General features: G+C 36.4%; 1 protein-coding gene across 3 annotated transcripts in view; it reads left to right on the top strand.

Moving 5' to 3' along the window:
• The window catches only part of LOC150103081 (putative phosphorylase b kinase regulatory subunit beta), an 860,602-nt gene that overhangs the window by 68,890 nt on the left and 778,820 nt on the right, over positions 1 to 12,892 (top strand). For all 3 annotated transcript variants that reach the window (XM_090398411.1, XM_090398412.1, XM_090398413.1), the window contains exon 3: positions 5,588 to 5,723. In XM_090398411.1, coding sequence (XP_090254537.1) covers positions 5,588 to 5,723 — 136 coding nt within the window. The remainder of the gene's footprint in view (positions 1 to 5,587; positions 5,724 to 12,892) is intronic.

Below are 12,892 nucleotides of genomic sequence, written 5' to 3'. Positions count from 1 at the left end.
ATAACGAAGGATAAATTTATGTAAGTTATCCGTGAACAATAATTTAACAAAGGAGACAAATAATAAAATTCAAGAAAACAAGAAAGTAGGTAGTATTCGATCAGGAGCCAGCTCACTTTTTACAATGCACTCACTCGCATGATCCATTCTGACTTGTCTTTGCATGATAATTTTTTTTTTCTTTTTAAATAACAGTATCAAAAAGAATCTGCATTATGTAAAATTTTCATGCATTTAATTATTCTAAGCTAATTTGTGTTCGGAGCTGTGAAACTAAATTAGGGTGGATTTATATAAGTTAACTGTGAACAATAATCTAACAAGGAAGTCAAATAATAAAATTCAAGAAAACAAGAAAGTAGGTATCCCCCGATGTGTGAGCCAGACTCACTTTTCACAATGCACTCAGTCACATGATCCAGTCTGACTTGTCTTTGCATGATAATTTTTTTTTTTAAATAACATTATCAAAAAGCATCTGCATTATATAAACTTTACACACATTCAGTTACTCTAAGCCAAGGTTTCCCAAACTTTTTTTTCCGTGATCCGGTTATTTTAATACTTCATCTTCGTGACCCACTAAAATTTTTATGACCAATAGGTAAAATACAACAGCTCTGAATGTTCATAGAGTTTTCATTTATTATTATTATAATAAAGAAGCATTTACTCTTACAAAAATATAAAGAAATTAAACTAAAGCCAAGTAATTTATTAATGAGAAGTGTGATGCTGTTGTTTGTTAACTAGAAACTTCAGGTTTGTAGGAAAAGATGATAACTTTATTCTTAAATCCGGTTCGACTTCCAATTGGTTTCTATATTTATTTTTTAGAAAAACCAGTGTTGAAAAGTCTGTTTCATACTTATAGGTTATGACAAAAGGCATTAAAAATTTTATCGCTTTTTCTGCTAAAACTGGGTATTCCTGACAGCAAGACAGCCAAAAATTCATCAGTGGTATTATGTTGAAGATGTCTTTGAGTGGCGTATCACACAACAGTTCAGTTATAGATTCAATATCTGAATCTGGCAATTCTGTCTCAGATTCTGCGTTCACTGTAAAATGGTTCTTTACCCATGCTTTGTTGCTGTTGATTGGGGAGAAATATTCCTTCAGACTTGCCTGCAGTCCTAGCATATGTTCCTTGATAACAGCTGAAATCTCATCTGGCATGGAACTCATATTATACTCTTTTTGTAATTCTGTTAGCTTTGTAAAAGATTTGTAATTCCCTGCCTCCACATGACAGGACCACAAATTGAGTTTTTTGTTGCAGCTTCCACCTTCTCTTGCACTTTAAATACAGTTATATTGCTACTTTGTAATGTCAGATTTAAATTATTCAGAAAATCAAAAATGTCACAATGGTAGGCAACCTCGATTAACCAATTGACATCATGAAAACTGTCTTTGAATTCAAATATTACATCCCTAGCCGTTGGGGGATGTTGGTCTGAGAACATTAAAATTTCATCCTTCATTTCAATAAGTCTTCTTAAAACATTCGCTCTTGACAGTCATCGCACCTCGCAGTGTAAAAGAAGATGTTCATGTTCACTTCCCATTTCTTTGCACAACACAGAGAATATTCTTGAATTCAATGGACAAGATTTTATAAAGTTTATAAATTGTACACACTCTTGCATAGTTGCATTTAAAAGCAATGGTATTCGTATTCTTTTGACGGCCAATTTTTCTCCGTGAATGTTACAATGCACCTATACACAGTCTGGTGCTACGGTTTTGATCTTCAGAAAAAGTCCAGTACGTGCGCCTGCCATTGCATGAGCTCCATCGCTACTCAATGCCACACATTTCATCTGTTGAATGCTCTTTTCATTGATGTAATTTCCAATCATATTAAAAATTTCTTCAGCTGTTGTTCTTGTTGTCAGAGTTTTACAAAAAAGAAATTCTGTGTGAGTTGTATTGTCACAATCATATCTCACAAAACACATTAAATTGGCATTGTCTGATATGTCTGTACTTTCATCGACTTGCAAGGAAAAAAAATTGCACTCTTTTAAGTGACCTATGACAGTTTCTTCGATATTATCTCCATCTCTATGATTCTACGCTTCACTGTGTTATTTGATAGCATCAGCATATTTACTTGGCTCTCCTGTTTTTTATGACATATTTGAGATGCTAACATTTTCATTGCTGGAACTGTTAATTTATCGGCAACTGTGTGAGGATAACCAGTTTCAGCAATTAATTTTAATATTTCATAAAAAGCCATTACAAGGTTTTCAGACTGAGCTTTGTGAGAAAAATTCGAAGACATAATCTTCTTGGTAGCTATTAGTTCTCTCTTTTTATTTATAAAGAAATCTATTGGCTTATTACTGTAGTTCAGATGTTTCAATTCCAAATGTCACTTTAACTTTGATGGTCTCATGGACTCATTTGAAAGTGCTGCACAACAAATAACACATAATGATTTGTCATCTTGATGAAACCGAATTGTATGTAATCCTTAGAATACTGTTTGGTCCAGTACATCTTCTTTTTTGTAAGAGCAGTAGACAACACATTGTCTACTACAAAAAAAAAAAGTGCAAGAGTTCCTCAGAAATCACAACATTGAATTGCTTCAGTGGCCAGATAACTGACATTAACCCAATAGAAAATTTGTGGACCATAGTGAAAATGAGACTTGAAACTTAAATGGTGATGTATAGGATAACTTAATACAATCCATTATAAAGGAATGGTTTTGAGATGTGGAAATGAGAAAAATGTGTTCTACATTGGTAGAATCCATACCTCATTGAATTAATAAACTTATACAATTTGCCTGTTAAGTAATGAGACAACAATTATTATATCAAAACAAAGAACTATATTTGGAATTGTCAATTACACAGATTCAAAATAATCTCCCTCCAACTCCACACAATGTTTATATCAAGGAGATGTAAACATAGTTGTACAGGTGTTCTAAGGCACGGTGGAAGTTCTGAACAGGAACCTCCTTCAGTGTCTCGACCACACTGTGTTGGCTGTCCTTAATATTGCTGAAGCATTACCTTTTCAAGGCACACTTCATCTTTGGGAAGAAGAAAAAGTCTGCTGAAGCCAAATCTGACAAATGGAGGTTGGATGTTCGATCACACAGATTGACTTTGAAGCCAGATACTGCTTCATAGGCAGCATACAGTGCATGGGCATATTGTCATGCAACAGAAACCAATTGTTGTTATGGAACCACAACAACTCGCTGTACAGCGAGTAGCCTAGTGGTTATTTGCCTATCATGGCAACGATTTCTCTAGCTTTTATCACATTTTCATTTGTCCATGCAGAAACTGGCCATCCACAGTGGGAATTCATCCTCCAAGGACTTCTTCTCCTCTTTAACCATTAAAAACCAGCAGAATACCTGTGCACAGCTCACACAGTCATCACCTTATACCTTTTTTTTGGTTTTGGCACACTTCTGTAGCAGTTTTTCCTAATTTACAGTAAAATTTTACCTTAAATTAGGAATACAACTTCTGACATGTTCCACTCACACACACACTCTTATTTCAACAGTTGCCACACGAAAACTGCTGTGTCACCTAACTTGAAAGTTGCACCTGCAATTACAACACTCTAGTGGTCAAAACTATAAACATGTTTGTTACTTTTATTCAAAGGACTGCCTAAATGTTAGAAATCAGTCTCATTACTTAATGGACACACTATGTATTAGGAACAGAGGAGCACATAAATTGTTATGTGGTCCTCTGTTCCTAATACACAGTTGGAGTTTAATTTTTGTACTTATTTTCTTGTGCAATTAAAATTTTTCTTTAAAATGAGTGTTTGGGTTAATTTGTTTGCTACTGTAGATGTACTGCAGTATTTAGTTAGATTGTGTCAATTTTAATTTTTGTGTTTATCATTATCGATTTATTTTGATGATGAAATTATTTCTTAAGAAAAGTGCAATTATTTTTTTTTAAAAAGAATAGATTGTCTATTACATATGTCTATACATATTTCTATATTAACACTATTACATAGTTTTAATATTGAATTAAATGAATCCATTGATTTGATTAATTTTTAATGGAAATGATAACCGCAGTACCTCTACAGTACACTATGTGTCGCATAGTAAAGCATGCTTGGAGTGAAAAGAATCCTATAATATTGCTGTGAGAGAAACAAGGAGATTTTTTGGAACTTGAAAGCAGATATTTATGAAGTCTTTCATATGGAAAGAAAAATATTTAAAAGTTATCAATTAATATATGATAATGACATATAGAACAACTGTTTTTTTTTTAGGGGAGGGGTTAAGTTACTGCAGGTTGAGGTTTTAATTACAACAAAAAAATGAACAGTCTTTCATTTAGAAAGAAAAATAAAGTTCTAACCTTAGAGGAGGGAAGAAAGTGAAGGCTTATGTTATGACTTTTAGAGAAAACTAGCAACTAAAATTGCAATTGTTTTGGCTATTCTTTAAAATAGAATGCTGTAGTGTTGAAATTAATGATTTCAGATCCCAAATTTTTATTTCCAGCTCTCTGGAATATAAAAAAAACTTCTCTAATGAATTTGTTGGCAGCCACCTGTGATCAACTAACTTGACAGTATATGAGATGTTTTAAGGGGGAAAAAAGTGTAAATTATGCAAAAAAAAAAAAAAATTGAATGAATTTAGCATGAGGCCAAAAATTCATTCACCAGTTATCTCTGTTTACTTGCCTGTGGCAAGTGGATTTCTGGAGCTCTGATGACATCTGCTTATGGTACAAGCTTACCATCTGCATCCAGTAAAGTTATTCTTCCACATTCATTCTTTCTTTTACTCGCAGTATAATAATAAATTTCTTTTGGATTGTCTTTAGCCTGTGCCAACAATTTCTTTTCCTACTCCAACTTAGCTCTCTATAACTTTTAACTTTTCTGGTCTGTATTTTTATATTTCATAATTCCTCTCACTCTTATTTTTATGATATTCCTTCCACATCTTCATATGGATCTCTTGCTTAATAAGGTTGCACATTCATTTCATTCCAATCCTAGTTGTTCTTTGAACTTGAGGGACACATTCTGAACCCACGTTATTTATCTTTTCAAAGATTCCCATGCACTGCTGTTATCAAATTCAATAACTTATAACATGGGACCAAAGATAATATTCATTTAAAAGTTTGTTGTAATTTCCAACATTGTAATTCATCATGTAACATGTTCTGATTAGAACATTCATATAGTTTACTACTACCCAGGTCATTATGTCACAATCACTGTCTCCAACTTGTGGCAAAACAGTCCTATCTTTGACTGGGACTCCTGACACTATAATCAAATATAATGGTCTTTGTTCTCAGGTTACTTTTTTTTATATGCTACTTGAGAAAATTGTCTCTTAACAATTCAACAAATTCTTCTTCACTCATAACAGGAGGGTTTTTTTTTTTTTTTTTAATCCAATCATTGTTTGGATAATTTACACCACTCATAATACTTAACTTGCATTTTCAAATATAGAACTAATAATTGCATGTGAGAGGCTGAATTATTCTTTAAGAACCAATGATCTGAATTGTATATTTAGAATTTTGTTGTGTTTTTATTTCAGTTAAGCGACAACTCCTTAATTATCAGAGTCCTACAACAGGTCTTTTCCCAAGGTTGTCACAGAATAAATATGAAGGACATGTTAGGGACAGTATTTATTGTGCAGTTGCTATTTGGAGTTTATATCAGTCATACAGGTATTGTTACCATAAAAAATAAAATAATCTATAATAAATCTTTTTAAATTTTTCTCGCATATTACTCCTGTGATTACTTTTTTTGGTGATGGGATAGTTACAGTACAGGTATCCCTTGCTTAATGCGGGATTTGATTAACTCACCGAAATTAATTGCGGCCATCCCCTGATATATGCTGCAAGAGTTTTGATTAACACGCCTTTAACCCTGTGGAGCTCACAGCTGATCTGACAGATACATGCAAATTCTCGTAGACAGGCTTATACGTTGGTTATGCATTATTAAAACACTTAAGGAATAGAACAACGTAGTTAAGGATATAAATTAAATTAAACTTTAATAAATATTTTCCGATATTTCGGCAAAGTCACGTTGCCATCTTCTAAAGGAACTTACAAAAAAGTTACGTGCACGTAGGCACTACAACACAAAAACTGGGAATGAAGAGATGAAGCTATTGTTCTCCTAACAGTCCTGATGGTGCCCTCTAGTGGGCTAAGTAGGTGTTCTTGGCCATTGGGCTGAAAGTCTGCTGATGTAGGCCTCCCAAATTTGGGGCAGTCACATACAACCAAATTTGTTGAGGTTTGGAGAATTTCTTAGGGCTGAGGCTGATTCCATAAAGAGTCTTTCAAATTTGTATTTGCTACGGTGTATCACTGTAGCTTTCTTCCACCGTATTCTGTGGCGTGTATCCAGAGCATGGTCCGCAAGCCCAGAATGACTGTATTTGTGAAAACGGATGTAGTCCTTGTGTTCCGAAATTCTGATATTCACTGTCCTGCCTGTTTGGCCAAAGTAAGACAGTTTACAACTGCAAGGGACCTGGTAAACACCAGGTAGGTCTAGGGGAAGTGGTTGGTTTTTAGTGGAGCGGATAAGGGATGCCAATTTTCTGTAAGGTTTGTAACAGGAGGTCAGGTCATGTTTTTTAAGATTTTGGTAATCTTTTCCGAGGTGCCTCAGATGTAGGGAATGGTGATCGATTTAGAGTAATCCTTGTTGGGGGGGGGGATCTGTGGTTTGTAGGTTCTAATATTTTTTGGATTTTTTTGGGGGGTAGCCATTGGCTGAGAAAGTGTTGAGGATGTGATTTAGTTCAGTGTTTAGGGCCAAGTCGTTTGAACAGATTAGTTTAGCCCTGTTGTATTAGTGTTTTCACTACTCCATATTGTTGTGAGAGGGGGTGGGATTGTTGGTGAATGTATCTGCCTGTATGCGTGGGTTTTCTGTAAACTGAGAAAAACCAAGGATCCATTAGGCTGGTGGGTGACTAGTGTGTCTAGGAAAGGGAGGCTGTTGTTTTCCTCTTTTTCCAGAGTGAATTTGATTCTGGGGCGTTGGTTGTTTAAGTGTGTTAAGAAGGAGAGGACTGTATCCAGGCCATGTGGCCAAATAGTGAACACATCATCCACATAGCAAAGCCATATGGTTGGTTTTTGTGGGGCAGAGGCTAAGGCTTTTTCTTCAAAGGTCTCCATAAAGAAATTGGCCAAGGGTGGGGAGAGTGGTGAACCCTTGGCTGTCCCCTCTATTTGTTTGTAGAATTTTCCCTGCCAAACGAAATAGCCCGAGTTCGTTGTGAACTGATATAAGGCTGAGATATCGGGAGAAATTTAGCTTGGATTAGCTCTAAAGTTTCCTTGAGTGGGACATTTGTAAATAAAGAGGAGACATCAAAGCTGACCATTATGTCAGTATGTTGGAGTGTAAGGTTTTCTATGCTGGCTTTGAAATGGGCTGAGTTTTTTTTGTGTGATGGTGTGTTGCCAGTATAGTGTGTGAGCTCTTTGGCCAAATGTTTAGCTAATTTGTATGTGGGGGAATCAATGCCATCCACTATGGGACGTAATGGCACATTTTCTTTGTGTATTTTTGGGAGTCTGTAAATACGGGGGGGGGGGGTATAGAGTTAAACGGCTTTAATCTGTTGGTAACTTCTACGGGCCAAGACGTGACTCTCTTAAGGAGCCTGTGAAGTTTTCTAATTTGAGAGTTGGTGGGATTGTAATTGATAGGGAGGTAAGTGGCCCGATCTAATAGAAGAGCATTCAGCTTAACTGTGTAGTCCTTTTCGTTAAGTACTACAGTTGCATTTCCCTTATCCGCTTTGGTGATAACTAATTCTTTATTATTCTTCATTTCCTGTAGAGCTTTATATTCCTTGTTTGATATGTTGGTTTTTGGTGGTCTTACTTTGGAAAGGACACAGGCTTCATCCAGTCTTACACTGTTGGCGACTTGATGTGGAAGGTGGCGGATTCTGTGCTTGATCTGGATCATAATATCTTCACTAGGTATTTTATTGGGAGCAATGGCAAAGTTGTGTCCACGTGACAGCACGTTGAGTGCTTCAGGCTTCAGGGTGACTGAAGAAAGGTTGATTAAAGTGTTGGTAGCAGGTTTTGGAAAGACGGTAGAGTTCTTTTTTAATTTTTCGAACTTTTTCATCTGTCGGCCTCGTATTTTTTTAAATTCTTTTTTGGCAGCAGTACATGAGGCGTCATGTAAAATCGACCAAAGTTTGTGGTTCAAAGTGCACGAAAGCTCATCTTCGACAGCACGAATAGCTTCGTTAATATCTGCTAAGAGCGACCGCATGGCGGTGATTTGTTCACGTAGCAACGCGTAGCTAGCGCGGTTATATATTCGGACAGCTTTTTGTGACACAAACCGGTGCTTAAATTTTACACAGTTTGGGATTACTTTATTATCCTGGCAGCGTTTCAGAAACACTAGACGATTTAATTGTCTAGACAGCTTCAATTTCAATTTACCGTATTGGCGGGCCTTCCGTGCGATTGTATCTCTTTCGCTTTCGTTGTTTGCTATTTGGCCACATGGCTCTGAAACACTTCTCTCCTTCTTAACACACTTAAACAACCAACACCCCAGAATCAAATTCACTCTGGAAAAAGAGGAAAACAACAGCCTCCCTTTCCTAGACACACTAGTCACCCGCCAGCCTAATGGATCCTTCGTTTTCTCAGTTTACAGAAAACCCACCCATACAGACAGATACATTCACCAACAATCCCCCCCCCCCCTCACAACAATATGGAGTAGTGAAAACACTAATACAACAGGGCTAAACTAATCTGTTCAAACGACTTGTCCCTAAACACTGAACTAAATCACATCCTCAACACTTTCTCAGCCAATGGCTACCCCCCCCGCAAAAATCCAAAAAATATTAGAACCTACAAACCACAGATCCCCTCCCCCCCCCCACAACAAGGATTACTCTAAATCCATCACCATTCCCTACATCCGAGGCACCTCGGAAAAGATTACCAAAATCTTAAAAAAACATGACCTGACCTCCTGTTACAAACCTTACAGAAAATTGGCATCCCTTATCTGCTCCACTAAAGACCAACCACTTCCCCTAGACCTACCTGGTGTTTACCAGGTCCCTTGCAGTTGTAAACTGTCTTACTTTGGCCAAACAGGCAGGACAGTGAATATCAGAATTTCGGAACACAAGGACTACATCCGTTTTCACAAATACAGTCATTCTGGGCTTGCGGACCATGCTCTGGATACACGCCACAGAATACGGTGGAAGAAAGCTACAGTGATACACTGTAGCAAATACAAATTTGAAAGACTCTTTATGGAATCAGCCTCAGCCCTAAGAAATTCTCCAAACCTCAACAAATTTGGTTGTATGCGACTGCCCAAAATTTGGGAGGCCTACATCAGCAGACCTTCAGCCCAACGGCCAAGAACACCTACTTAGCCCGCTAGAGGGCACCATCAGGACTGTTAGGAGAACAATAGCTTCATCTCTTCATTCCCAGTTTTTGTGTTGTAGTGCCTATGTGCACGTAACTTTTTTGTAAGTTCCTTTAGAAGATGGCAACATGACGTTGCCGAAATATCGGAAAATATTTATTAAAGTTTAATTTAATTTATATCCTTGACTACATTGTTCTATTCCTTAAGTGTTTTAATAGATACATGCAAAATGTTTAATATAAATATTCCTCCAAGTATTCTTACACAATTCAGTGTAAGAATACTTGGAGGTCATGAGTAGCCGTGCATTCATATGTTACAAGTGATATTCCGCACTGTTTTTTGCTGTCAGTTTGGTTTTTTAACACATGTTATGTAAAGGTTTGTGATATTTGTTAGTAAATTGTATCTGAGAGATACCGCGACCTCCGATGTCAGTATAGTATGGTTTATTTTTTTATTTTTTGTTCAATAATTTCTAGATTGTAACTGAAAATAAATAAACCATCATGTATTACTGAAATAGAGAGCCAAAAGGCTTTTTTATCATACATCCTCTAGGAGATGGGCTTTACATTATGGAAAATACTAAGGAAAGTGATTTGGAACTTACTCCACCTTTACTACGAGTTGCCCATAAGGTTGCTCATGCTTGCATCTGCCGAAACTTTTAGTTTCTATATATTCAGCACGAAACTCTTGTAGTTTCTATATTCGGCTATGAAATAGTGTTGGAATCAGTATCCACTTAATTTGTACCATCATATATTATATTTGCAGTGTTTTTTCTTTATGTTTTATTGCTTGTTTGCCAAGGTCTGGAGAGTCATTTTGCTTGTTATTGCAGAATTTATGCCGATAAGAAAAAATCTAAAACTGTTCAAACGACTCTTGATAACTTCTTTTGATAAAAAAATTGCAGTAAATAATGCAGGTACAAGTGTTTATTAAACATTTACTTTGCATTCATTTTTGATCTTTCCTAAAAGAGTACCATATAAAACGAATTATTAATACAGTAATCAATCATGGACGAATTTTAATTTTTACAATTGATTATTAGATTTGATTAACGTGATTTTGATATATGCGGTAAAATCGAGGGATTAATTATCTACATTAATCGAGGGATACCTGTATATTGTTTCTTTTATTATAAAATCCTCATGTAAATATATTGAACTGTGAGTTTATAAATAATCTTAAACTAAACATGTTAATTTATTGTTAAAAAAAAAAAGGAAAAGTGTAATACAACAGAATTGTATTAGTGGATACAGTTGATTCAATGACAAATTGATGTGAAAGAGGATATTGAAGGAATTAGTGGACGGCTGAATAAAACACTGAGAGTGGCATTATTTCAAATATACAGGGTGTCTATATTGGACTTCCCTAGTTTCAAAGAACGGCAAGAAACCGAAATGCGGAACTGTGTAAAGTTTGGTTTGTTCGAACGTTTCTAGAGACGCTACAAGTTTCATACAGAATTTTTTATACAAAAACTTGGTGAGTGTTCCTTCTCATTTGTACACTTTTGACATCATGGTCCATACACTTAAGTAGTAGCAACACATTGAAATTAGGGTGGTCCAATGTGGAAACCCTGTATTATTGAGATGTTTGGAGAGAATAGTGAAGCTATTTTTTTTACCCCAGCTTGGTTGGCCAAGTGAATAACCTGCTCTCCATCCATTCCACAAGTTGTGAGTTTGAATCTCACCATGGGAATGGATGTTTCTGAATATCTTGACGTGGAAGATGAATTTAATTGGTGAGTGCAAGACTACTTCCTCACTTATTGGAGATATGAAGTGGCTTGGGAAAAAAGTTCCATGTTTGGTCTCTAGAGCAGGGGTTTCTATATTATGTAAAAATACAATATATATATATATATATATATATAATAAAAACCCCATCCACCATGCTAATGTGTTATGTGTTTACAATATTTCATCAGTGGAGTCACATAAAAAGATGCACAATTCATGCGTTTGTTATGTTTCTAGAAAAACTGTATTTGAATTCTTGGAATGATACTGGTGAAAAAAATGAGTTATATCAGTGAGACAGTTTAGTTTTGTATCCACTTAATTTGTACCATCATATATTATATTTGCAGTGTTTTTTCTTTATGTTTTATTGCTTGTTTGCCAAGGTCTGGAGAGTCATTTTGCTTGTTATTGCAAGCAAAATTGGTCAGCAAGGGCATGCAGCTATAAAACTTACCAGATCATCTGAATGCAGATAGACCTCAAGGAAATGGATAGGATTAAGGTATACCCCAGAAGGGATGCATGTGTAGGCTTCTCCTGGCCCCACACAAGAAGTGGGCAAGGGCAACCATATCAAGAGCAGGTGTGGCTAAAGAAAATAGCTCAGAGGAGAAGAGAAGAGCCAGAGTTGAAAAGGGCTTCACATATCAGATAGGAACCCCGAATGTGGGTTCCCTCAATGGAAGGAGCTGAGAGGCTGTAGACTTGATTCAGTGGAGAAGGCTGGTGATACTGTGTGTGTGTGTGTGTGTGTGTGTGTGTGTGTGTGTGTGTGTGTGTGTGTGTGTGTGTGTGTGTGCAAGTTATTTTATTGTGGTATGAACAGACAGTGGATTGGAGTGAAAATTGTGCTCAATCAGGAACTTAAAGAAAATGTGTTATAAGTGAATAGAATAGCAGACAGAATAATTGTGGTGCATATAGACCTTGGTAAAAAAAATTGCAGTAAATAATGTAGGTACAAGTATTTATTAAACATGAAGATATGACAAATTCTGATTTTAGTGAGCATATATGCACCTCAAGCTGGCTGTGAAGAAGATGAAAAGGAAAATTTTTGGAAGACCTAGAATGTATAATAAGTAGATTACAAAGTAAGCAATGGATCTTTGTGTATGTGTGTGGTGTGACTTAAATGGTCATGTTGGTAAAGGTGATGAAGGTAGGGAGACAGTACAAGAAAGACATGCAGTCAGGGAAAGGAACAATGAAGGTGATAGAATTGCTGATTCTCAAAGATGGCCTGGAAACCTTGCTATGTTGAACATCTACAGCAAACCACCAGTACACATACAGCAGTGGGGGGGGGGAACTCCCAGGTGAAGAGAATATATGAAGAAGGTAAATGATTGTAGAGTAATCTATCGATCTCTCTCCCATAGTCCTTAGTGGACTATGGGAGAGAGATAGATAGATTGGGTCACTCATAGCTAAGCCATGAATGTCTAATGAGCGGTGAATTAAAACAAATGGCGCCCATCTCCTCTTCTGTATTCGTCTATATGTCCTTTGGCTGTATCCTATATGTTCATGGGTTCGGTTTGCCTGTTTGCAGGATGAAAAACCCCAGGATAAATGGGGAAAAAACCCTACTGTCCACGACCAAGACCGGCTAACTTGGCTATGGCTGAGGAAGATCCTTCTGTTCCTCA

Source organism: Typopeltis vanoorti, chromosome 9, assembly GCF_054136105.1.
Source record: "Typopeltis vanoorti isolate ZY-2024b chromosome 9, IOZ_Tvanoo_1.0, whole genome shotgun sequence".
In the NCBI taxonomy this organism is placed as follows: Eukaryota; Metazoa; Arthropoda; class Arachnida; order Uropygi; family Thelyphonidae; genus Typopeltis; species Typopeltis vanoorti.
Note: the sequence above shows the minus strand (reverse complement) of the source record. Positions and strands in the feature narration are given on the sequence as shown.